Genomic DNA, 27954 nt, shown 5'->3' with positions numbered 1-27954 from the left:
TTCTCAAGTGACATAATAATTAGTATCTATGTGATATCTTACAGATTTTCTAGTAAATTGTATCTCTTAACTTTTGATTGTTCACTCAGATTTTTTGAGTGTTACAAAAGTTTTAGCTTTTTTTTTTTTCTAATGTGACACTGTATTTTAAAGCCCCCCCATTCAGAATAGGAGGCGGATGTCACAGGCACCACACTACCACTATCTAAATGAATCAATGTGGATATTAAATACCTGTTCTTAATAATTATTAATGTAATGTAAATTTTACTTCTTATTTGACTGGTTTTCATATCAGAAGCACGCTTTGTAGAGTAGATATGCAAATCCTAATAAATTGTTAACCACATTAGGAGATCTTCACATTCTTTTGGAAAATGTGATGTTGAAATTTCAAAGGAATTATTCTGTGTTTCCATCTTCAAAAGTAAATGTACTCTTAGAGTTTTGTAACCTAATTTTTTCTCTCCTCTCAGAAATATTTCAACATAAAAATGGCTTCAGGGAGTCAAACCAACAATCTACTTACTTCATTAGCTTGTCTCTAGCAATGAGCAATAGCTGACATGTGGCTGAACTATATAAAAGTCAAATATATAACTGTTTCTCCTTATTTGTAAGTTTTCAGAAACTTCAGCTTAGGGACCGCCAACATCAGATGAAGTGTCTTGGTATTCAAGGCTTTTGAATAGCCTTCCAGGAACTTCAAAGCTGATATAGTCTTTTGGCAACCATACCTACCTGTAGCAGAAAGTTCCACAGTGCAAATATGCCTGGTAAAAAACACCTCTTTTTGATATATTAGAAAGTTGTCGCTGATCTTGCAGAAAGTTAATGTGTTCCCTATTGATCTCCTCCACAACACCCTTAAATGGTAAAGAAGAAAATTTGAAAATTCCAATTTCTAATTTCTATCTTGTAAAATAAATTACTCCAAACTCCGTCCTGCATAGCACAAAATCATCTGCTTCATTCCAGCTTCTACCATTTCCTAATATATTTACTATTTTTTCATTAATGGAAAAACATTGCAATTTTTTCCAAAATGTTTACCTTTTCCCTCTTCTGCATAGTAATGTTCTTGATTAGAAGTGCCAAGGGGTTATTTTTGTGCAGTTTTTTATATCTTGGATATTAAACACACTAGTATTCACATTATAGAAGGAAGAGGGAAGCAAAGATAAGAACATATACATATGTTTGAATTTATTCCAATATTTTGAAACAAATAGCTATAAATAACAAAAAAGGAGATAAATTTAAGGAATATTTTCATGCTTTGTCCTCCAGTGAAGAAAGAAAAGCTATATGAAAATATATCATATGGTATGCATGGAAATAAATATCCACTTGGTACTTATTACTTTTGAAAAAAATTCTTGTTTGTATACTTTTTATTTTGTTACAAGCTACTTGTATTTTTTTCCCACAGTTACCAGTTATCAGACCACAGATTTTAAATCTAGGATGTGTCTACTTGGACAATGTCCACAGATCTAACTTCGTCTAACTATGTGAATACATAACTGGTCACAGTGAGCTCTGGACAAATAGTTCTCATAATGGAGCTCTGTAGGAATTATCTAGGAAAAATATAGGAAACTATTTTGGTCATTATATAGTAAGTTGTACAGTCTTTAAAATGAAGGAGAAGGAACATTTGATGTAGAATGGAAGGATTCTTAAAAAATCAAACAAACAAACAAACAAAAACGGAACATTAAGTGTCTACAAGGTGCTCAAAGGAGACCTTGAAAAAAGTCCAGAAGATATTTATAATGGTTTTGATAATATTTAGAATTATGTCTGCATTTGTTTCCTCTGTAGCAAAGCTTCGTGAGTCTTGTTTTGATCCTGGAAACATAATGAATGGAACAAGACTTGGAATGGATTATAAACTGGGGTCAACTGTCACATATTACTGCGATGCAGGTTATGTTCTTCAAGGATATTCTACACTAACATGTATCATGGGAGATGATGGAAGACCTGGATGGAACAGAGCCCTGCCCAGTTGTCATGGTAAGAGCAGTTTTTCATTTATTAAAGTTGCTGTTGTTATTATTCTGGCTTTGTCATGTGGAAGAAAAACATACAAAATTAGAAAAAGCAAGTTTAATAAACTTCTTTTTTTAGGCTAAAGCCCTTTTCAGTGATATATTTAATAAAAGTAACATATTTAATAACTCAGGATAAATATTTTTTTCAAGTTTTTAATAACATTGTTTAAACAATGCTGCAAGTGACTATTGCCAATAAAGTTTAATAGTAATGTCATCCCCTATACCTACCTGTATTCTTGCATTAGAAAATTTACAGCAGAGAATACAGATAAAAAACATATATATGTGTGTTTACATAGAGCATTAAGCATACTCTGGATGTCACAATAGATATTTGTTTCTTTTTTTTATTACTGATTTTTAAACCAGCAGTTTACCAGGTAACTTACCACTAATTGATAGCCACTTCAGAAAAAAACCCAAAATATTCTTTTCACATATTCTGTAAGATTAATGACAAAACCTTTCCCATGTATCCAGATATTAATAAAGAATTAACACAAAAATGCCAAATTATAAAATTAACACTTGCTCTGTAAGTTAAAATAAAATCTCCTCAAAATCATCATTCCTTTTCATAATTTGAAGACTAAAAAGCTCTTAAATCCATTTGCAATTTCAATGTATTTATTTTAACTAAAATATGGATTTTCTTTGCTGTGTACTTAAATTTATGTTGCAAATTGGATGGTCAAGTACTAGCAAAATAGAAAAAAATATATAAATTGTCAACTATAAAGAATAATCAAAACATAGTACTGAACACCAAACTTCAGTGGCAGCAAATAGGAAAAATGGTCCTAGCAAACATTTGGAAATATGTTTAAACTTGTAGACTGTATGCAATGGAAGTCAAAAGTTTCTTCCTCATTTTCAAATGAGTTATGAATATTTTTTTATAGAGAAGAGTTGGTGAGGAAAGTTGTTATGTGTAAGAGGAGAAAGGTTTTCTTCTTTTGGGAGGTCTTTTTCATGGGTAACGAAAGATAAAGAATTTTTTTATTAATGATGCAATAACTGTGTCTATTCATGCTACTTATAATCTATTTAGCAATCTTCCAGTGCTATTTATTTTAACATTCACTAAAGGGAGAGTTTTTTTCTTGGAAGGACTACCATTTTAATAAAAGGGGAAAAATAATCTTATAATATAAGACATAGTGGATATCTGTCACTGATTCTAACTGGACCATTTTTTTTTCCTGGCTGAACAAGGCCTTATTTCAAAGATGAAAACCCCCACACTTCCTTAGGATATGATGTCACACAATAGGTTCCATAAAAACACCTTAACGTTGCAATTTTCACTTTTTTTTATGTATGTTTTTCCTCCAGTTCAGAGTCAGTGAAGACTTGTAGATATGTTGCTGTGATATAGTATATTTTTACCATGTAATCAATGCTTTCCACTTTTGCAGGATTTAGCTCAAGCAAAACAGAACATACACATATCTGTGAGAAAGACAATATCAATTGATTAGCTTTCAATTACCTGTAGCTGGCAGAAACAGTTTCAGAGCTGAATTTTGGCCCCTGACCACCAGTCTCACCTACATAAAAAAAAAATGTGTTTAGTTGAAAAATGCTATTCCTCTATTCTGCCAGTTATATTTTTGAAACTCTGTTAAAACTGATAGTGATATAATGAAATGTGGTATACAATACCATGGTAAATATTTATTTTTTCATTTTCTTATTTATTTTTAAGAAAAAAAAAAAAAGTGAAAATCTGAACCTCCTTTATGCCTGTAATATTTTGATCTAATGCTTTAGGTACGAAGCAAAAAAAGTTTTTTTAAAAAGTTACCTTTCATGCTCTCCAAATTTTTAATATAATTTAGAATTTTAATATAATTTAGAATCCAGGTTTTTCTGTTAAATTCCTGTGAGCCCTATTTAGCCATATAGCTTCACAGGGGGAGCGAGACATCTGAGAAAATGGAAAAGATAAATATTACTAATGAGTATTCTCAATTTTCTCACGTTTGGAACTAAGTAGGTCAGAGAAGAGGAAGGGAGAACCTTCAACAGATGGTTGAACCTCCAGATGGCTCTCTGGGCTCAAGGGAAATGCTTTACAACATATAGAATTGGTCTTGTAAAGAGTGTAATTCAAATAACATAGAAAAACTTTTTCTTTTCTCAGAGAATTTGTGTCAGTAATATCTGATCATTTCCATGATAAATAGCATGGATAACATCAGGGTGAAACTGATACAAGGTCCAAAGTCAGACCCTATTATGTAAAAAATTTTCTTGTTGCAATGAATATGGATATTTTCACTGAATAGTAGAATTTCAACAGAGGAGGATAAAGTACCAACCATCTCTATAACCATTCTGAATAACTTGACATAACTAAAGACATATTCCTGAGAGATGCTAGATTAGTTTGAATGGACCACGTAGACAAAGGAGTTATGGGTCTTACTTGTTCTGAAGCTGAGATAAAATGTGGGCAAAAATACATTGTCCATTCAGAATTAAAAAGAAAATGGAGGACATGGCTCTATTATATTGGAAGGGCAACTGTTTGGGATGGCTTTAAGCATTCTCTGAAAATGTCTGGTACATCAAGCCCCATAGGAAATCTTTGAGGAACACTGATGTTTTGGGACTGGTCAGGCTTCAGCATGAAATGACTGATGAGTTGCTTAGTCTATCAAAACTTGCTTTCTAGTGAATGTGCAAAATTAGAAAATATGACAGTCTACAGACACTAAAAGTCAATAACTGATGATTTTAGTGTTAGATAAAAGCTGAACAGAGGCTTTCAGAATCATAGAGGACTAGTTTTCAAAAATCTATTCAGTGCTTAAAGCTGATGTTTTTTCAATTGTACTTGTATGCACCAAATATTTTTTATGGCCAAGTCCTCTGTGCATTAGGCATGACTTGCATTTGATTGAAATCATTATTTAAAATGACCTTGACCCTCTCTAATAAGTGTGGGAAGTGAACCAAATCACTGACTTCATTCTTTTATGAACACATGCAAAGATTATCCAGGCTAATATGCTAAGCTATTTGGCATTTTATGGTGGATGTTAAGAACAAGATGTAATTAACATATGCAGATGCAATATTCCTATGACAGACATGATGATTAATGATTTCTCTTAGCTTCACCAACTATAGTTAATTTTAAATTTTTCGTAGCAAACAACAACTGTTTACAGAATAACAAAAAGCTCTCCGGTGGGAAATCACATTTATGACTGAGTGTAAAAACCTTGTTCCTACCGGAAGAAATCATTTATTGATCACTAAAAATGTTGCTACATTTCATGGTAGTCTGTTGTTTTATCATGGGAAATATTTGAATCCAGACTTCAAAATATCTCCATCTGAAAGGTATATCTAACAATCTCAAATATTGTCATGAACTGTGATTTCTTTTCTTTTTTTTTTTTTGATAGTAAAACATCAGTACTCAAAATATTCATTTGTACTGTTTGCATTTAAAAAAAAAAAAAAGAAAATTAAAAAAGTCCTGGGACTGGTCACAGAGCAATTCTATACCATGATATTTAAAATAGAAACATTCTTAATTATGATTGCAACAAGAAACCGTAGTTCCCAGTCACAATTGCATACTGTAGCGATAGTGGTGTAGTGATTAAAAAACACGCTAAAAACTATAAGCACACACATTATGAGGAAGGAGAGAGGACCTTGAACTACATGTCCATTCTTCCATCATATGATCTGGAGGATAATTCACATTATTAGGAGCTATGAAAAGCTCCTAATATGCTCTTTCTCCTGGGAAAAGGCCTGCAGCCTCATCTTCCAAATAAATGTTTTCCTGAAAACTGAAATGTCAGAGGACGTACCTGTTTTTTGTTTTGTCTCTGACAGTAGGTCTTGGTTTAATTTCTGGTAATTCATACTTTTCTGTATAACTTTTTTTGTTTTTTTCCTATATGTATTGACTTTATAGAGTCATAGAATCATAGAATTGTTTGGGTTGGAAACGACCTTAAAGATCATCTAATTCCAGCACCACTGCCATAGCCAGGGACACCTTCCACTAAACCAGGTTGCTCAAAGCCACATCAAACCTGACCTTGAACACTTTCAGGGACAGGGCATCCACAACTTCTCTGGTAAACCTGTTCCAGTGACTCACCACCCTCACAGTAAAGAATTTCTTCCTAATATCTGATCTAAATCTACTCTCTTTCAATTTGAAGCCATTACCCCTTGTCTGATTGCTACTCTCCCTGATAAAGAGTCCTTCTCCACCTTTCTGTAGGCCCCTTTAAGTACTGGAAGGCTGCTATAAGGTCTCCCTGGAGCCTTCTCTTCTTCAGGCTGAACAACCCTAACTCTCTCAGCCTGTCCTCATAGGAGAGGTGCTCCAGTGCTCTGACCATTTTCATGGCCCTCCTCTGGGCTGACTCCAACAGGCCCATGTCCTTATGCTGGGGGCCCCAGAGCTGGATGCAGTACTACAGGTGGGGTCTTATGAGAGTGGAGTAAAAGGGGAAATTTCTTTTGATGCAGCCCAGGATGTGGTTGTCTTTCTGGGCTGTGAGCGCACATTGCTGTCTCATGTAGAGTTTCTCATCAACCAACACCTCCAAGTCCTTCTCCTCAGGGCTGCTTTTAATCCATTTTCCGACCAGTCTGTATTTGTGCTTGGCATTGCCCTGCCTCACGTGCAAGACCTTGCACTTGGCCTTGTTGAACTTCATGAGGTTCACAGGGGTCCGCCTCTCAAGTCTGTCCAGGTCCCTGATGATAAACAGCACTAGTCCCAATACTGAATGGTCCATTGGTCATATCCATGTTTCTCCAATTTAGAGACCAGGATATCGTGTGGAACAGTGTCAAATGCTTTGCACAGGTCCAGGTAGGTGATGTCAGTTGCTCTTCCCTTATCCACCAATGCTGTAACACCATCATAGAAGGTCACCAAATTTGTCAGACATGATTTGCCCTTAGTGAAGCCATGTTGATTGTCATCAGTCACCCTAATCTTTTCTGCATGCCTTAGCATAGTTTCTGGGAGGATCTGTTCCATGATATTGCTGGTCACAGAGATGAGACCGATCAGCCTGTAGTTTTCTAGGTCTTCCTTTTTTCTGTTTTTAAAAATGGGGTTATGTTTCCCCTTTTCCAGACAGTGAGAACTTCACTGGCCTTCTTGACTTCTCAGATATGACAGCTAGTGACTTAGCAACTTCATCCGCCAGTTCCCTCAGGACCTTTGGATGCCCCACTCCTGGAAACATTCAAGGTCAGGTTGGATGGAGTTCTGAGCAACCTGATGTCCCTGCTCACTGCAGAGGAGCTTGGACTAGATGTCCTTGAAAAGTCCCTTCCAACCCAAACCATTCTATGATTCTGTGGATATGCAGTTAACTGGTATTTTGCCCAAACCCACAGATTTAGGAAAATGTGATTAAGTTAAAATCTCAGCTTTTCTTAAAGCTGTTCTCTTCATGTCAGAGGAAGTTTGAAAAAGTTACTGGAATGAACTATGAAGGTTAATAATTCTAGAAAGCTTAGAAAATAATTAAAAATAAATACAGACACATACATATACCCACACCAAACATTACTTTGAATGTCTGACCTTTTGCATATACATTTGGAATTCATAATATGGCTTTACAATGTCCATTGAATAATAAATGCTGTGTGTAATTATTCCAAGCTTTAATTTAAGAAGTACTAATGTAATATAATGGTAAATAAAGCATAAGAAATGAAGAATAGTTGTTAATTACAATGACCTCATTAAAATCAGCTGCCAGAGAATCCTAATTTCCAAGGAATTTAAGGGATTAGTTAGAGTGCACCATAAAACCAGGTACTTCATCTTCTGTTGAACTAAATCTGCTGCCAAGTTTTAGAAACATAGTTTAATCAAGGAGATGTCAGAAAGAAGGAGAAATAGTTTAAGCTATGTAAACTTTGATTTTTTTAGCCTTAATTTTTTATATTCTTTACTACAAAAAATGTATCTGAAACCAAGCATTATTATTCCTCAAAAAAAAAGGTTATTTCATTGTGTATTTTGAGGTGGAGAGAAAAACAGCTTTTAGCAGTAGTTTAAGTAAATATATGCTTGTTTCTGTATTAAGTGTTAACATCATAGGTATATATTTTTCTTTGATGATTTTTTAGAACGTACAAGATGACTGCAGGATATTCTGTTCTTAAAAGGAAAAAAAAAATATCCCTACCATTTATTCACACAGATAAGCAAATATTTATTTTCCAAAGATTGCAAGACACTGAAGTAGGGTAGGATTATGTAGTATCAGTGAATAATCAGAGTAAGTCAATTAATTAATAACTGGAATTAAAGAAACTGATCCAGTCATCTGCACTGGCTATACCTGATAAATATGTATGTTTCTAACTTAGCCTCAGGCAGCAGTCTGAAGGTCCTCACACTTGTCTAATAACACCTCAGTAACCCACTCAAGTGGAAGATTGATTAGATGGGATATGTTGGTGGTTACATGTATAAGACTCATATTTCATTCTTTGCACAAGTTTTGTCATCTTCACATTGACTGTCACAGTGGGAACTAGTGGAGGGTTCTGTGGAATAGAGAAACCTGCAATTAAGAGACTACATTGTTTTAAAATGGGATTCAGTTTTCTTTTCCTTCTTGACTAGCCCACAGATAGAAGTTAGTCAATCTACCTTAGGAATGGTAAGCAAGATCATTGTCCATCTTAAAGAGGATATCCGCCTCTTTTAGGAACTCATGTTTCTTGATGTTTCACTTGAAAGCTGCATACATAACACCTTTTTTCTGATCTCACACTCTCTTGAAGGAACAGTATCTTCTCCAATAAAACTTTACTTCTAGTTTTTAGCTATTCACTGGAACCTTTTTACTATATATTTCCTTTTTATATCCTAAAGTGCAGCAGAGTGCTAACAGAAGTTAATACAATGAATCACAACTCATAAACATACATTTATGTACTCCAGCTATCACAGTTGTTTTGTTGTTATGAACTTAAAAGGTTACATTTCCTTATATGTTGTACTGCACTTCATTTTATGCTTTTGATTGTTTTGATACTCAGTTACCAAGTTAGTAGTTCAAAGCTTTACTTATGTAGTACACCGGGAAATACATTGGTTTTGTTCATGGGTGAATTTTTAATAAGAGATATTCAGACATTAAGCGGCATTTAGAGTTACAGTTGAGAAAACATATAAGTAATTGAAGGTCAGATAATATTACAGAGATATTTTAATTATCCCCAGTTCAAATATTAGTGAATTAGTTAACATCTTTTTAGTTCAACATTAAGATAAAAGCGTCAAAGGAATAGAGAAACAGCTGGCCTAAAGCAGAGAAGATTTTCTCAATGAGAGTAAATGTGACAATAATGTGCTCAGGATGATCCAAAGTGTCCACAGTGCACTCAAACTGGACACCCTGAGAGGAAAGGAAGAGAAAAACCTAAAAGTAATTTTTTTACGTTGTACTGGGAGCTATATCAAACTGAGGAAGCTCATTGAAATGAATTTGAAGACAACAGCAAAAAAGTAAGTATTTACTGGTTACCTGGAAATCATGTAGAAATACCGTTTTAGAGTCTCAACAATCAGAAGCAAAATCTAAAAGGATCACTGAAAGAGGTTGTGAAACTACAGAGCCAATGAATCTAATAGAAATTAAAATATGTATTCCAGGAAAAGGAAATAATGTTTAAATGAGGGTAGGAGGGTAGTAGAAAGCATGGTCAGTAGGGTTTTGAGAAACAACTTTAGAATATGTGGACCTAATCTAACCACTTATAAACTTTTTCAAAGATGAGAAAAGTAGGAAAGTTATTAAAGTGTCCACAGAAGTTCAAGGCCAAAAATACATTCAAAGACAATGCCATTGCAGAAAACCTAAGTAAATTATATGTTATGTTATTTTATGTTATGTTATGTTATGTTATGTTATGTTATGTTATGTTATGTTATGTTATGTTATGTTATGTTATGTTATGTTACTGATGTAAACAGGAAAGTCCTACATTAGAACAAGTTCTAAGGAACTGTGTCAGAATGGAAGCAGTAATAGAAGAGATGTTAAAGAACATCAATAAACAGAACCATACAAAGTTCCTAGGATGAGATAGTCATTTCTGTGAAGTTCAAAAAGGGCCTAGATATGAAGTGTTTGAAGTACAAATATTGACCTTAAGATTATGTCAGCCTTTCTAGTAAAGTAGTGGAAGATGATGAACATGTCAAAAATCTTCCACGATGAGCAATTGGCCAACACTTAGAAAACTGGTAGAGATTATAAAAAAGAACAGAACTAGGAAATGCATGGTTAAACATGTTGAAGAAAAATCAATACAACTTTTGAAGAGGTATGTGGAGCTTAATGGGAAATCTGAGAGCTCAACAAGCGTATGAATTAAATTAACAACAGTTGATACCATATAATTGAATTTTTAAAAATCTTTGACAGAGTCCCACAGAGAAAGGTTAATTTTTAAGAGAAATGTAATACAACATGTTAGGATTAATATTTGATTACAAGGTAGGAATTGAAAGTTGTTGTTGCGATGCTGTGTTTTCTGCTATTTACAAAAAAAAAAAAAAAAAGTTACAAAAGTTACAATAAGTGAAGGTTAGCACAAAGATCCCATACATATTTGTGGTGGGAACTGTGCCATCCAATACAACTTCACATAAAATTGAGATGACAAAGTTCACAGATATCACAAAATTATACTGCATTATCAAATCTACGGTCAAATGCACAAAGATTAATCCTCAATACTGTGTGATTAAGGAGTAAAATGTGCATCAATTTCACTTTTGTTAAGTTCAGGATAAATGTTCATAGAAGAAATAACCCTAAGCACAGGCATGTGATGATAGACAATTAGCTTCTAGTAGTTTGGCAAATTACCTTGAAATCATTATGACTAGTCCTTTGCAGATTAGTAAATTTCTAGCAGGATTATATTCAAAGATTTTTTTTTTTTTTCTCTCGTAGAGCATCCTAGCCCATAAGATACATTCTAGTGAGTCAGTATTAACACTAGAACAAATAAATATAACATGAAAGTAATGTTTGCTTCTTGCCTTCAAATATAGAAGAGTTTATTTCTCAGAGTTCAGAGATCAAGAAAAAAAATGAAATTTTCAAATGTAATCTTTATTACAAGGAAACAAAACAGTCTTTGATTGCTGAGGAATGCAATTAAAAATACTTTTAAACAGCTGAATTAAAGTGCCTTAAATCTATCTTTCTGATACTAAGAAATCTGTACCTTTAATTCAGTGGTTTGAAATGCAGCAAATAGGATTCTCTGGGTTGATGATCAGTAGGGAGTCACAGTGACACAACTGAACAACCTGTGAAGGTCTTCCAGACACACAAATATCAGAAACCTGGCTTTGTTTTTGCCTTATGACATCCCTAGGGATTGAGACCTTCCTCAAATAACATAATTCAAAGGCTGCTATGATTCCTCTTCTTCAGAGAGTAGATACTTTTGTGTGTGTGTGTGTGTGTATCTGTTCGATACTTGGTTTTAACAGAATTATCAAAGATACTTGTAATGAAATATTTAATTGTGGACAGTTGAACTTCCATGGACTAGTCCTGGGCATGTTCAGAAGTGTAGGCTGTTAAAAAAAGATACGCACAAACTGTTAAGTTGTTTCAATGTAATCTAAACAGGATAGTGATTTTCTAAATTTTGCTTCATGTGGGTAACGTATATATTCCCCTGCATTTCAATTTAGCAACTCAACTGAATTTAGAATGATGTTGCAGTTATCAAGCTAAAAACTACAGTCACTACTCATGACAAAATTCATATTATTTTTCACACCTTTTTTTCTTAAGCCAATCAAAAATACCAAATACTGGTTTTAAAAGGTCTCAAAAGGAAATAGTTCCTTTATAAATTTTTAAACCATTTCTAACCAGTACAGTTCATTGCAAACATGTAACATATTGAATTAATTTTATATTTAAAACACAAGGAATCAAAAGGAAAGTTAAGTAAAAGAAGATATTAGGTACCTCAGAAAGTATTTGAAGATGGAATCAAATTTTTATTAAAAATCTTTATTATCAGACATGGACAGGATGTTCATCTAAATGTGTTTTCACACTTACAAGATCACATTACTGCTGAAAGAAAGGTGTTCTTTGGAGTCTGATGAAAACTGTGAAGGGGGGTATTTCCAAGTTTTGCTGTCATTATGGTATAAACTTGGAACACATGCCAGGACTGTGTCATTTTGAACCATGAACTCCCTCTTTTTCATGTATTTATTTTTTCCCTCTCCTTCCTAGTGTATCTATTATGACCTAGAAATTTGCTTTCCTCATGTCTGCCCAAAGCTTAACTTGTGACGGATATGCATAGAACATTAGAAATTAGAAATATAATTTTTGTAACCTTGCTTTAAATATAGCCAGTCACTGAAGAATTAGCAAAAGATATAGTATAATCAGAAAGTAGCTACATAGAAAAAGAGGTAAACAATATATGTAGGTATTCTTTAGCTGAGCCAAGAAGTAAGCGTTTGAGATTTTAAGACTGGTGAAATTCTGTGCTTCATGGTTTTCAAGAGGCCATGTTGATAAAGGTATGGGTTTGTGTGGCAAGGTTTTGGTAGTGGAGGTGCTACAGGAGTGGATTCTGTGAGAAGCTGTTAGAATCTGCCCCCATGTCTGATAGAGCCAATGTCAGCCAGCTCCAAGATGGACCTGCCAGCAGCCAAGGCCGAGGCCATCAGTGATGGTGGCAGTGTCTCTGGGATAACGTATTAAAGAAGGGGAAGAAAAACCTGCTGTGGAACAGCAGTTAGAAGAGAGGAATAAGAACATGTGAAAGAAACAACTCTGAAGACACCAAGGTCAGTGAAGAAGGAGGGCAAGGAGATGCTGCAAGCACTGTAGCAGAGAATCCCCTGCGGCCTGTGGTGAAGACTATGGTGAGGCAGGCTGTCCCCCTGCATCCCATGAAGGCTAACAGTGGAGCAGATATCCACCTGAAGCCCATGACGGACCCCATGCCAGAGCAGGTGGAGGTGCCCGAAGGAGGCTGGGACCCGTGGAGAGCCTGTGCTGGAGCAGGCTCCTGGCAGGACCTGTGACCCCATGGGGAGATGAGCCCATGCTGGAGCAGGTTTTCTGGCAGGACTTGTGACCCCGTGGGGGACCAACGCTGAATCAGTACATTCCTGAAGGACTGCAGCCTGTGGGAAGGACCCACGATGGAGAAGTTGGTGGAGGACTGTCTCCTGTAGGAGGGACCCCATGCTGGAGCGGCAGAACAGTGTGAGAAGTAAGGAGAGGCAAAGACAATGTATAATGAACTGATCACAACCTCTGTTCCCCATTCCACTGTGCTTCTCAGGGTGAGGAGATAGAGAAAACTGGGAGTGAAGTTGAGCCTGGGAAGAAGGGAGAGGTGAGGAAAGGTGTTTTAAGGTTTGATTTTTATTACTCATTATCCTACTCTGATACGATTGGTCATAAATTAAATTAATTCTCTGAAGTCAAATCTGTTTTGCCCATGACAGTAATTGGTGAATGATCTCTCTCTGTCCTTATCTCCACCCATCTCAACCCATGAGCCTTTCATCATATTTTTTTCCCCCTGTCCAACTGAGGAGAGGGGGTGATAGAGTGGTTTGGTAGGCACCTGGCATCTACCCAAGGCCAAGCCAATGGCCATTAACAATAACAATGGCCATTCTTAGTCTTATATTACATAAATCTGTAACTAGTGGTTGAAATGTCTTAATATGTGTTGACATGCTACACTGTTATTGAATATCAAGTAGAGACATTACCAGTCATGTCAGAGTAATGTAACTGGCTTTTACAGAAATGATATTCCTTTTGTATATAGAACCACTTCCACCAGGTAGCAAAAGCAGTCTAGATTAGATTAGGGAGTTTTGTTGGTATTTTTGTCTGTTTGCTTGTTTTACAGGCCAATCATGTATTATTATTTTATTTTACATTTTTAATTGGTGCTCGTGTTCATAACTGTTCATTCTCTAGATCAGTTATTTTGACTATTGTTTATTTTACTATTAACAGTTGTTTCTTAACCTGTTTTTCTTTCCTGTGTTTCAGGAATTGGGTCTTGGCTCCTCACTTTCTGGGATGAATTAGTTATTTTTGTTTGCTTCTAATGTAAATGTGATTGTATTTATGGATTGTGTATGGTTTTGGGTTTTTTTCATCATGTGTGTCTTTAATCTGATACTTCCTCATCTTCTTCAATATATTGGGTAGTAGCTGAGAACTAGAGTTTTCCAGAGTGGAAATAATAGTATGTGTTTTTCCCTCTGCTGGCCATAGAGAGTGACTAGATGACTAGACAGCTGTGTATTAGAAATCTAGAATTAAGAAACATGAATCTGTGGTCTCATCTACAGTAGTATTAAAAAACATTTCTCTTGTAATTTGAGAGAGATAGGCACATGCACATGTGTATCCCAAATACTACAGGGTGAAATGAATCATCCTTTGGAAATATATTTATTTTCAACTTTTTTTCTTTACACATACGTGTCTAAAAGCAGCAGTGTTTTGCTGTTGCTGTTTGCTTGACTTATTTGCGCTTCAGTATATTTCTTTTTCTCTCAGTTATTGAATCGTCATATTTAATTTGCTGCTTTTTTGAGAACGATCCTATGTAAACCTTGAATTAACGTGGATATTTAAGTAGTTTAATTGAGATGGTGGTTCTTACTGTTTGTATTTTAATGTATTTCTCCCTTTTAACCGCAGAACTGTGTTTATTAGAGTTAATATTGTTTTGGGTGTACCATGGCATTTTATTCTCTAGGAAACTTGCCAGTTTGACCTTCTCTCAAGAACAGTTTGTTACAGGAAATTGTTATTTACTTTCTATGTATGAATCCACCAGTAAATTTAGTTACCCACAAGTCCAGTTGAAAATTGAAAGGGGGAATCATTTAAGGAAGGGAGTTTGAAAAGTGGGGACTTCCATCTTCCTAAAATTAATTCAAAAGTCTGTGTTGCAAACATAAATAATGATGACAAAGAAAGCTGAGATTGAGCAGATTACAGTGATTTTCATTAATTTATCATTAATTCTAAGACCTCAAATTTAAAATTAAATTCTTTAAACGTTACTGTGGTTTCCTTTCAAACTAACAATGTGTGGACACACTCAAAATATTTGAAAACACTTGGAAGTGAAGTGATTGTCAATCACTTGTAAACCTAAGGATTTATAGGGTTTCATTCTATATTGTAATAATACTCTCATATAATTCAAGTTGTGGGGTTTTTTTGTAGCAGCTGTGATTCCCTGCTAGTGTGAGAAAACTCAATTGGGTAAAGTCACATTCTAGAGACATGCAGATGGATTTTTGGATGGGTATTATACTCATTACATCCTATCCACCCCTAAAATAGTAGATTCTTATTATGAAAACAAGATTCAGAAGATGATATCCAGCTGTCTAGTAATAAGTAGATTCTTGGTTTTGTGCAGTTGTAAATGAACTCATAAAGTTAGCAAGTTCTAAGAAAGCTCATAATTTTTACTTTAATCCTCACATTTTATCAGTTTCTCCTTCAGCGTAATGAAAAGATGTTGTAAGTATGCCCTTGTCTGCCAAGTTTATGGAATAAAAAATGTTCTCAGTGAGACTTCAACTGCATTGTTTCTCGAATTACTTAGAAGCAGTCATTACACTCTTCATCACATAATAGGAATGATTCTTTCTTAAACCAAAAAAGTAATGAAATATAATTTAGATATAAAGGGTACACAGATGAATAAACAAATAATATAGAAGCTATATGATCTCTAAAAAAAGAAAAGAAAAAAAAAATGTCTGATTGGAAGGAATGATTATTTCTTGTGAAGAGATCCATAAGGATTTACAGATCTTTCATTCATACTTACTCATGAGTCAATGTCTCAATTCTGCTGTTGTAGCTAAAAATGTGTTAAATTTTGTTAAGCTCTGACTTATTTTTTCTTCTACACATCTGTCATGTAATACTCTTTTTCTCCTGCTATCTAAACAGACTTGAAAGACTCTGAAACAGTCTCCCCCAGAAGACTCTATTACTGCCAATTTTCTTTTCTGTTATTTTTTATTCATTTATTATGTTGGTAGATAAATTGTTTTAAATTGTTTGTTTGTTTTCCACCAGAAGTTTCTTAAATATCATGTCAAAGCTCTGCTGCATACAGCTGACTTGAAAAGAATTAAGTTTTTTATTTAGTTATTTTTTCCAGCTGTGGATGCCACATCTCAGTTCCTATCAGAAAATGTTTTTCTGACTATCTATGCACTTAGCTAAAATGAGTAAAACTCATAGAACAGAATCATAGAATTGTCTAGCTTGGAAGGGACTTTTAAAATCATCAAGTCCAACCATCAACCTAACACTGCCAAAACGACCTGTCCCTAAGCACCACCTCTACCCACCTTCTAAATACTTCCAAGGATGGCGACTCCACCACTTCCCTGGGCAGCCTGTTCCAGTGCTTGACAACCCTTTCAGTGAAGAAATTTCTCCTAATACCCAGTCTAAACCTGCCCTGGCATAACTTGAGGCCATTTCGTCTTGTCCTGTCACTTGTTACTAGCAAGAAGAGGTCAACCCCCACCTTGCTACAACCTCCTTTCAGGTAGTTGTAGAGAGCGATAAGGTCTCCCCTCAGTCTCCTTTTCTCCAGGCTAAACAATCCCAGTTCCCTCATCTGCTCCTCATAAGACCTGTCCTCCAGACCCCTCACCAGCTTCTTTGCCCTTCTCTGTACACACTCCAACACCTCCGTGTCTTTCTTGTAGTGAGGAGCCCAAAACTGAACACAGTACTCGAGGTGGGGCCTCACCCGTATGGAGTACAGGGGGTTGATCACTTCCCTAGTCCTGCTGGCCACACTATTCCTGATACAGTCCAGGATGCCATTGACCTTCTTGGCCACAAGGGCACATTGCTGGCTCACGGTCATCCTGTTGTCCACCAGAACTCCCAGGTCCCTTTTCACAGAGCTGCTCTCCAGCAGGTCAGTCCCAAACCTGTAGTGATTCATGAGGTTATTCCTCCCCAGATGCAGCACCCTACACTTGCCTTTGTTGAATTTCATAAGGTTTCTCTCCACCCAACTCTCCAGCCTGTCCAAGGTCACGCTGTATGGCAGCACAGCCTTCCGGTGTGTCAGCCGCTCCTCCCAGTTTTGTGTCATCAGCAAACTTGCTGATGGTACACTCTATCCCTTCATCCAGGTCACTGATGAATATAATGAACAGGACTGGACCCAGTACCAACCCCTGCAGAACACCATTTGTTACAGACCTCCAGCTAGACTCTGCACCATTAACCACAACCCTGAGCTCTATCTGCCAGCCACTGTTCAATCCACTGCACTGTCTATTCATCTAACCCACACTTCCTAAGCTTGCCTGTGAGGATCACGTGGGAGATGGTGTTGGAAGCCTTGCTGAAGATAGACAACATCCACTGCCCTCCTCTCATCCACCCATCCAGTCATGCCATCATAAAAGGCTATCAGATTAGTCAGACATGACTTCCCCTTGGTGAATCCATGTTGACTATTGATAACCTTCTTTTCCTCCAGATGCTTGGAGATGACACCCAGAATGAGCTGTTCCATCATCTTTCCAAGGATGGAGGGGAGGTTGACAGGCCTGTAGCTTCCCGGGTCATCCTTCTTGCCCTTTTTGAAGACTGGAGTGACACTGGCTTTCCTCCAGTCCTCAGGCATCTCACCTGTTCTCCAGGACCTTTCAAAGATGATGGAGAGTGGCCCAGCAATTACTTCCACCAGCTGCCTCATCACTCACAGATGCATCCTATCAGGCCCCATGGACTTGTGGATATCCAGTTTACTTACTTGATCTCTAACTTGTTCCTCATCAACCAAGGGAAAATCTTGCTTCCTCCAAACTTTCTCTGTTACCTGCAAAATCTGGGACTCCTGAGGACTGGTCTGAGCAGTAAAGACTAAAGCAAAGAAGGTATTCAGAAACTCCACTTTCTCTGAATCATCTATCACCACGACACCTGTCTCATTCAACAGTGGGCCCACATTTTCCCTAGTTTTACTTTTGCCTCTTATGTACTTGAAGAAAACCTTCCTGTTAACCTTGACATCCCTTGCCAGATTTCATTCCGAGGTGGCCTTGGCTTTTCTCTTTTCATCCCTGTATACTTTGACAGTATTCTTGTACTCTTCCTAAGCTGTCAGTCCCTTCTTCCACATACTGTAAACTTCCTTCTTTCACTTGAGCTTTTTCAGAAGCTCCCTGCTCAGCCGTGCAGGTCTCCTGCTTCCCTTGTCTGATTTTTTGCTCTTAGGGATGCACCAGTCCTAAGCTTGGAAGACGTGATACTTATATATCAACCAGCTCTCTTGAGCCCCCGCTACCTTCTAGAGCCCTGACCCATGGGATTTCTCCAAGCAATTTCTTGACTAAATCAAAGTTATCCCTCCTGAAGTCCATGGCTGCAATTCTGCTTGTTGTTTTGTGCATACTGCACTTAATCCTGAACTCATGATCACTTCAGCCAGATCTGCCCCCAACCTTAATGTCCTCCATGGGTCCCTCTTTCTTTGTTAGTACTAGCTCCAGTAGTACACCTCTCCTTCTTGGCTTATCCACCACCTGAGTCAAAAAGTTATCATCAATGCACTGGAGGAACCTCCTGGATGGTACAAGCCCAGCTGTGTAGCCTTCCCAGCAGATACCAGGATGACTGAAGTCACCTATGAAAACCAAGGCTTGTGATTGTGAGGCGATTGTCAACTGTCTGTAGAAGGCCTCATCAACTTTCCCATCCTGATCAGGTGGCCTGTAACAAACACCCACAAGTGTCTCTCATATTAGCCTGCCCTTTGATCCTTACTTACAAGCTCTAATTCGCTCTTCATCCGTCCCCAGGGAGAGCTTGATACATTCCAGTTGCTCTCTCACGTAAACAGCGACTCCACCACTTTGCCTTGCTGGCTCATCTTTCCTAAAAGTTATTTGGATTTGTTGGTTTTGTTGGTTTTAGAGGTAATAGCTGATGAACCATTAAATTATTCTACATAGAAATAATTTGACTGTGTGATCAACTATATTTTATATATTTGTATGTACTTTATTTATAAAATTAAAACACAAGCATAAGCTGAAAGTTAGCTTCAGCTTTTGCTAAATTTTCATTTGCTTGTTTATTGAAAAGAAATAAGTACTTTTTTTGTTTGTTTGTTTGTTTGTTTGTTTTTTATTTGGGAAGAATTACCATTTGAGAGTTCTCCCTTTTTGTGCTTCTTTGCTTGTAACCCTCTTCTTTATGATTTTTACCTTGCAACATGAAATACTATCCTTCCTCTTCTAGAAAAAAATAAAAAAGCCTGTCACACTATAACAGTTCAGTCTGTGGTTTTAGCATTGCCAGCACCAAGAAAACGGAATGTACCCCTTTCTCATGCTACCATCAATTAATATGGAGTGATATAGATACATAACTATTATAAAAAGGTGAATTACTGTCTCTTCTCTGCTTGGTTGTAATTAACCCTTTATGACAGGTATATGCCTTGTTCTTCCAGGAATCACCAAAAAAGTTAATAACTTCCCAAAAGTAGTTACGAGAATATCTAAATTTAATTGATTTTACTAAAATTGTTGGCGGTTATTTCTTGTCCTTGTCATTTATGGATTAAGAGAAAAATTAATTTCTCTAATCTTTATCTCAATCTACCACAACTTCAAAAAGTGACCAGTCTGCCCATGATCTCATTCTTCATTTTTGGAATCTAAACAAAACCAGTTGTTTCAAAATTTCCTGCTCGATCAAAATAGAATGTTCTTTTTTTTATTATTTTTTTTTTCCCAAAAGTTTGATGTGAAGTTCCTGCTGAGGCTTTACACTCTTGAATGGAGAAATGTTACATTCTACGTCTAATACGTGAAAGCCTAGCTTAGAGGTGTCTTTGTCTATAGCAATGTTGTATTGAAACTCACATTCAATATTTGTTCTGTTAAGTTTTTTCTGCAATATCTAGCCAATTGCTTTGGATTTTGCATTTCAACTTTTCCTTTTTTTATTTTTTAAGTCGCTACTTGGCATTTCTGTGGTTTGAGTTTTGTTTGGATTTTTGTTTATTTTTTATAATTTATAATTTCTCCATTTCCTGTTAATGATTCAGGCCCTGCTTTGATAAATTTCTGAATTCCTGAGGGGATTTCACCAGCTCTCACTGGTCTGTTTTAACTAAACACTTTCAAACACTGTTAACATATATTGGCCTGAACTCTGTTATTTTTTTTAATCAATTTTGATTGGCATAATTAAACTGTGTTGTGAAGACTGAAGACATGACAACATGTAAAGCTTCCATATTCTTTATGTTGTCATTTTCTTTGGTACTGTTGTCTGACTGTATGATGGTGCACTCTCTTTCTCTCTCTGTATTTGTTGGTGTCTTTTCAATTCTATTGTATTTCTGTATTTCCAAACAGCTATTTCCAAACTAAAAGATATATTTCCGTATGAGATTGTCTTTTCCATATTCATTGTACTGTCAAAACATTTTTAGATGTTTCATCACATTCACACTTTCAGACTGATATCCACAATAAAATTATCTATAATTTGGAAGTTCAGAAGAAATTTGTGTACCATTTTTATGTGTTAAGATTTCCTTTGCATGATTTTTTTTTATTATTTTAGTTCCTGGTGGTGATATATCAGTCACTATATTTACTCTTGACTTAACCACTGTAAGAAATCATTACAACTGAAATCTGTCGTTTGGATTAAAAGGGATAAATAAAATGACATTGTATTATATCAGACTATGAAAACCAAATCAATGATTTAATATGTTAAATTCTAAAAACATATATCCGGTCCCCAAATAATATTTCTTTTTAACCTACTCATTTAGAGCCACTCAATATTTGGTATCTGTAATGATTACTCTCTCCTAGTCCGGGTTTTGAAACAGTGGCCCAGTAGATAAAAAGTCAGTATCCCCTTAGCAGGTCTTCAAGGCATATTTTTCCTCCTTCTGCAGAGTTTATACACTGTTATTCTTCATTTTTTATTGTATTTGTAGCTGTGTAATCAAATTTATCTGCATGACATAAAGCCATATTGTGCCATTTATTTTTAAGCAGTATTCCCCATTGATTCCACTGAGGAATGCTACTTAAAAATGGATGGTGCAATATGGCACTTAAATTTGCAATTATAATTAAATTCTCTTAGATCTTCTCTGTAAGAGCTAGAAAGTAGGTAATCTGAAAGCAGTAGTAGGAATTAAAATCTTCAAGCTGCAGAAAAAATACTTGGTAGCAAAAATATTCATTTCTTCAAAAGACGAGATCTGAAATCAATTCTCATACTTAAGTAGCCCATTCTTCATAGTTCTTTTACCAAAGTTTTTCCCTGTGGGTTCTTTCTTCTGGTTGAACTGCAAAGGCATGATGGAAAACATGTGAACAATAAGCACAACAGGGGCTTTTAACCCTGTAATGCTTTTCTGAAGCTATAGAAAATTTTACTTTATAGCAGTAGTTTGGTGTAGATTACAGGCATCTGTGGTTCTGCTGTGTGACTTTGCCTCTCTGCAGTGATCATCTACATTTTTTTTACAACTAGTGTAAGCTGAAATGTGAGAAAGGGTGTCACTGTTGATGGTAATGCATTTTATATTGTATTCTCTATTTAGTAGTGCATTGCCATAAAGAGGTAGAATTTAGTTTTGACAAAGGTATATGAATACTAATGATCAAGATGAGTAATCTTCCAGATAAAAAAGCTTACAGATTTAAGATGCAGAGCGGGTGATACTTGGTTGTTGTTATGATAGGGCTTTTTCACAGGCTGCAGGGAGTGCTATTTAACAAGACAAGATACCATTACAGTAAATTCAGCACACACAGAAAAGGAACTTTTTGCCATTAATGCCTAATAATGTTTCAAGGAAACAGTGAGTAATGCATCAACACATTGATTCTTATCACATTCTTACCACAATCAAGTGCCTTTCTCTCCTATTACTGCTCCATTGCTGATCCTGCAAAGCAGGACAAAGACAGCATACTGAGTAGTATTTTAATATGTTAGAGAATAAACTAAAGCAGAAATAAATACAGAAAGTGATGCAGTATTTCAGAGTCTAAGCAAACATTAAAAAATACTGGAGTACTACCGGAGAATTACATTAGACAATATAATTTACCTTTTGAACTTTTTTTTTGTTGTTTGGTTAGTTGGTTTGTTTTATTCTGCAGGATTTTTTTCATTCCTACAGAAATGATGCTTAGCGAAAGCATTTCTTGTTTTTTAGTGTTAAAAGAAGTTTATATTTCTAGGTGTGATAAGTCTGTTAGAAATTTTACTGTAGGTAGATCTTTCAATGCACAGCATAATAATTAGACATGTTGATTTTCACAACATTTCAGTTTTTAGCTTTTTAGTTATTAGTAAATGCAATAAATAACTGCACTGTAAAACTGAGGCAAAGACAACGAGAACTACATAGCCTAAATAAGCATAAATGAAAGTCAATGGGTAGCATTGTGGTAGTGGAATTATTATATCAAACCAAACAACTTGATACTAGATATTTTCCAGAGGCAGAAATGTGTTTTATTTTTGTTTCAAATTAATGTTTTTAATTCACTGTAGCTATGGTTTCACGACCCTGCATCCATCTATATTTCTGAATAGTAATGTTTAGTGATGGTCAAGGTAGAATCTCCTCTTCCTGAAACTCCTAGCATTTTAAAGTAAGCATTTCCCAAAAGATAAGGAAGGGATTATAGCCAGTGAGCTCTGTGGGTTTACAAAAATATCAAATAACCCTCTTCATTCAGAAAGGTCGTGGAGGACAGTCTTGCTGCTATAAGAACTAAATGATTTACCACCTAATGATTTATGAAGTTAAACATTTTCTCAGCTTGCAAAGGTCAACTGTGTGCTTACATCTTGCTTCAATTTTATATTATTTGTTTCTGAGACCCAGGAATGGGAATTCTTGTGAGGATAAAGAGTCCTTAAAGCAGCAGTTGGAAAACAATGGGAGAGATCATAAGGGAAAAGGTAAACTCAGAAAGGGCAGAATGATAAAGTCCAGAATGACAACACCAAGTGAAAGAAGTTACTATGAAATACTCAATGCAAGCATTTTGTTGTTGCTGCAAATTATACTTTACCTATGTCAGAGTGACAAAGAGTCCATCTCTAAGTCCAGTCTGTACTGAGCACGTTGTAATGTAGGCCGCAGGCAACTCTGTTGAGAGATTTTGCATCTAAAAGATCCCTGCTGGAAATCCTGCTTCCAGCCTTGTACTGTGCCTCTTGCCCTCTTATGTGACCAGATATATAACCAGCGCGGATGTATGTTGCTTTCATGGGATTCATTCTTAGAAATCTATGTGCATTTGTCAATGAAATTATTTTGTGTGATTATTGTTATACCAGCTGTGATAATACTACCTTTCAAATATTGTGAAATATTTTGGCTAGATGTATACATAGTTAAATAATAATTTTACCTCAGAGAATCAAGAACACGTTGAAAGGGTACTAGCTTTCTCAAATTCTTGTTTATGACACAAACATAACTGGTTTCTCTGTTTTCTTAGGTTTAAAAAAACCCATCCTGATGACAGGACATTAACTCAAAAGTCATTATTGATTTTAGACACACAGCTATTAATATCAGTAATTTGTAGTGTAAGACATTGCACTTAAGTAAATAAAAACTCATAAAACTTGCAGTAAATTTAATTTTTATTTGTTTGAAAAATTATGCATGTTAAGTTAAATGAATTTATGGAAAACTATGTTTATTTAAAAGAAACTGTTAAGGGTCTTTTGTTTTGTTTGAAGCATACTAGTAGTTTTATAAAATCACAAATACCTTGCTTCACTGCAGAACTTAGGAAAAAAAAAGAATAGGGGTATAAAAAACCTGGACTTTATAAGTAATGGTCTACTATATGCTGGGTACTAAAGTATAGGTGTTAATTTTAAGTATTTCTATTCTGTGCCATTACTTCAAGTTTTATTAAAAATTAAGGTGAAGTTCTGTCCCTATTTGTGTCAATGGCATTGACTTCAGTGGAATCATAATTTTACCCTGAATTTGCACATTATTGTACATCTGCTGCTTAGGGAAAAGTAATAATGACACGAGTGCTGGAGTGGGACAGTATTGTTGGTCTGTTGCAGTAACTTATTTATTCAACTTGCAAACAGTAAAAAAGGAAACGAGGTTAGGGAGAAGTAATAAGCTTTTTGGCAATTGTTCTAGTATTAGTGCTTTCGTTGCTTGCATTCTTCCATATTCTCTCCTGTTTCATCCACAATCTGTAATAGAAAATCTTGAGTACTTACAAGCTGGTAAGCAGATTTGTTTTAATGAAAAATATTTACCACATTCAGCTAGTGAAGAGCTTGTTGTTTGTGTTTTTCAAATAACTCAAGGCAAATAAGTCCCTGGATGTGAGGCTCAGCCAAGACTATTGCCTCTTGGCAAAAAGTACCAGTAATTCTGTTGCCCAAATATGCTTTCACAAGAAAGCATGAATTTCTGTTATTTCACATGATGGTGGATTGAGGGCAGACATTGAGGTTATTCTTTTAGCCATAGAGAACCATATTCCGTATATGTACGGTAGTCTTAGTGCTTAATCCATATCCCAGAATGGGCGCCTACCAGCCAAGCTGTGCTGAGCATCGCCAAGGCTATATCCTGTTGAGGGTCCTGATTGATTTGCTAATCTCTAATATACCTGCCACATCTACCACATGCACACACACGCGTACAAACAAAAGTCAAGATCTTTCTGTTGACCTGTTTCGAATAACAAGACTTTCACGGTAGACCGTTAAATCATTTCCAAATTGTATATGCAGACTGGAGCTATATGTACCATCTGCTCCCATTTCAGGTACACAGTTTGCCAAACTCTGCAGTTACACCGTACTGAAAGGAAACCGGGTTAATGAAAATTACAGAAATCTGTGCACAAAGCAACAGGGCCTTAAGTTGCCAGTATTAAAAGATGTGTTCTTTTCATAGTATGCTCTACCATACATTCTGTGTGAGTTAGCTAAAAGTAGTTTTAAAACACATGATCTGTAGCTACACTAACGCAAAGCTTCTACTTAGTATGACAAATAATGAGATAAAATCTTCTGAATAGGAAGAAAACAATTCTTTTTCTTATTTAATATAATTCAGGAGATATTAATGTTTTGAGAGCATACCACAAAAAACAGGTTTTTTGTGTTTAGCAAATGAAATATTGAGTAGTACTTACTTTAGGAAGTTCCATCATAACAGAGGAAAAAAATCTGTTAAATAGATATGTTAATGTTAAACTAATTAAAAAATGTTTTATAGTCCAAAGTGTTTAGAAGAAATATTCTAAACAGATGCCGTAATCTTGACAATAGATTAAACTAATAAATTACAAAGTGTGTATGAATAGCAAGTAATAGACATAAGAAACCAATAATACTTATGGCTGTTTCATATAAATGCACCTGAACATCTAATGAAGAGAAAAAATAAAAAACACTGTTCCTTGCTTGACAGTTTGGAATAATGCTAAATGCTAACTTCTATTGTTAACCTTAGAAATATACATTGTTGTAGTAAATAGCATTGTTATTTATCTGCCACTTTATCCAATATTATAGCTATTAATGGTAGAATAAACATGATGTTTATGTGATAAAGAAAAGTGTTTTCTCACAACTTTTTATATATAATCTTATAAGTAATTGAGATATAAATAAGTGGTACATCATGTTCAGTCAAGGAATCCTGACTTCCTTATTTGAGTAGTTCTGAGCATTATTTTGAATTATGAGTCTATTGGCATGAATAAGAATTTACTAGTGTGTGGAAGGTCTGCATAATCTATGCCTTTACTAGAGTATAAAACATCATACGAATGAATAATAGTTTTGTATGCTGTGAGTAACAGCATACTGCGTATAAAGCACATCATTATTTTATTAAGATGGTTGATAAATGGTAAAGAAAAACAATAATTGATCTGGAAAACTGTAGAGTGCCATCAATTCTCTTGTGATATATGAGAAAGTTGTGCATAATCAGTACTTTACAGGATATACAAATTTAATCCTGTGTAGAAATGTAATAAAATTTCCTGTAATAGTATATACCAACAAACAACAAATCACTTTAAACTGATTTTTTTTTCTGATATTATTCAAAACCGATTATCTTCACTTTGTAGCACCCTGTGGAAGCCGGTCAACAGGCTCTGAGGGCACTGTGTTATCACCAAACTACCCCAAGAATTATAGTGTTGGTCACAACTGTGTTTACTCTATCACAGTTCCTAAGGAATTTGGTAAGTAGATCTGGTCTCATTTATATTTTTTTGTTGCTTGGATACTTTCAACAATTCTGGATTATTTGTACGATTACTTTTATATTCATGTGAAAATACTGTTTTAAACTGATATTTCTGTTTATACTTTTTGTTATTTTTATTGTGCACTGTTTTCTCAAAATACTTATATTTGCCATTATATTTTGAAACTACTGCTGTTCATTTATTTTTGTCTCACTGTCACAACTGACATGTAACTTAGAATATTGCTGTGATTATAACCAAATATATTAGTGGTCCTAGTTAAGGTTTCTTTTCATCCAAGATCATGTACCAGGGCTCTAGGAAGTGTAGCGTAGCTCCAGTGAGCCCACATAAGCAGGGAAAGCAATGTTTGTTTGAAATGTATGGTAATATTGCCATCATAATCCTTCACTTCTCTGCATCATGAAGCAATGGCATAGACTTTTCTGAGGAATGAAATTAGAGCAGCATGCGTATGTCTGGGTTTTGTAGATTCGTAGATCCTCCATCAAAACTTCACTCCCATCCTAATATTTTTGCTGATGACTAGATGAGTCTTTTAAAGATGTCTTCTGTCCCACGCAAAGACAAGGCTTTTACGGCACTGTTTTATCTCTCCAGATTTATGAATTATTTTATCCCACTTCATTATTAAACAATGCCTATGATGACAGCTGATAGTTTGTCGTTCACTTTGACTCCTCAGTAAGCAGTATGCCACATACTGAATATCATTTGTTCTTTAAATATCTGTGCTTCAGATTTATGCTTGCATAAGTAGGACTTTATTCTGACCCGTTGCTCACATTTCAGTTTGTCAAATAACAGGTGCCTGGGGATGGGGATGAGTAATTATTAATCTCCCTTCACGATGATTCTGCAAACATTTTATCCAAATTAAAGAAAATACTTGAACTGCTGTGTATCCATCTGCCATACTTATGATGACTGAACTCCCTTAATATCCAATTAATTTGTTCTTATGTATAGCATAGATGTACAGAGACTACTACAAAATAAAAAGGCTTTTAAAAGTATTGTCTCATAAGCCATGGGAGTCTCTGCTCATTCCTCTAGAATATTCAGAAAAAAATTAAACACATTTGCACAGTTCTTGATTTATTTCTAGCTGTTTAAAACATATATTTTTGACCTATGTTTTAGACAAACTGGAAAGAGTATGTCCTCCCATTTCCATCAAATCTGATACATCTTAGTTTATGATATAGATGTCAACATGTAAAGAGTTAAAATTAGCACCATAAAGGATTTAAAATGTTAATGCTCTGCAATTTATATCTTTGACATCATGAATGGAAATGTAATTTTGTGGTTTCTGGAAATAAAGACAGAATTCCCAAAACAAGACATGAAAATGGGGAAAAATCTCAGTTTTCTGCATAATTACTTTGACGAATACTCATTTTCTTTACACACAAAGTATGACAGGAACAGCATTAAGAAATTCTGGTTTACCCATTCATTGATACGAAGAAAGAAAATCATGGTTTAGAT

At 35.4% G+C, this 27954-nt stretch overlaps 1 protein-coding gene across 3 annotated transcripts in view; it reads left to right on the top strand.

Moving 5' to 3' along the window:
* The window catches only part of CSMD3 (CUB and Sushi multiple domains 3), a gene marked incomplete at both ends in the record, with an annotated part of 716885 nt that overhangs the window by 518347 nt on the left and 170584 nt on the right, over positions 1-27954 (top strand). For all 3 annotated transcript variants that reach the window (XM_082479076.1, XM_082479075.1, XM_082479074.1), the window contains 2 exons: positions 1828-2022; positions 26317-26433. In XM_082479076.1, the coding sequence (XP_082335202.1) occupies positions 1828-2022; positions 26317-26433 (312 nt within the window). The remainder of the gene's footprint in view (positions 1-1827; positions 2023-26316; positions 26434-27954) is intronic.

Source organism: Vanellus vanellus (genome assembly GCF_965231255.1).
Source record: "Vanellus vanellus genome assembly, chromosome: 2".
NCBI classification, from domain to species: Eukaryota; Metazoa; Chordata; class Aves; order Charadriiformes; family Charadriidae; genus Vanellus; species Vanellus vanellus.
This window is presented reverse-complemented; position numbering and strand designations above follow the sequence as displayed.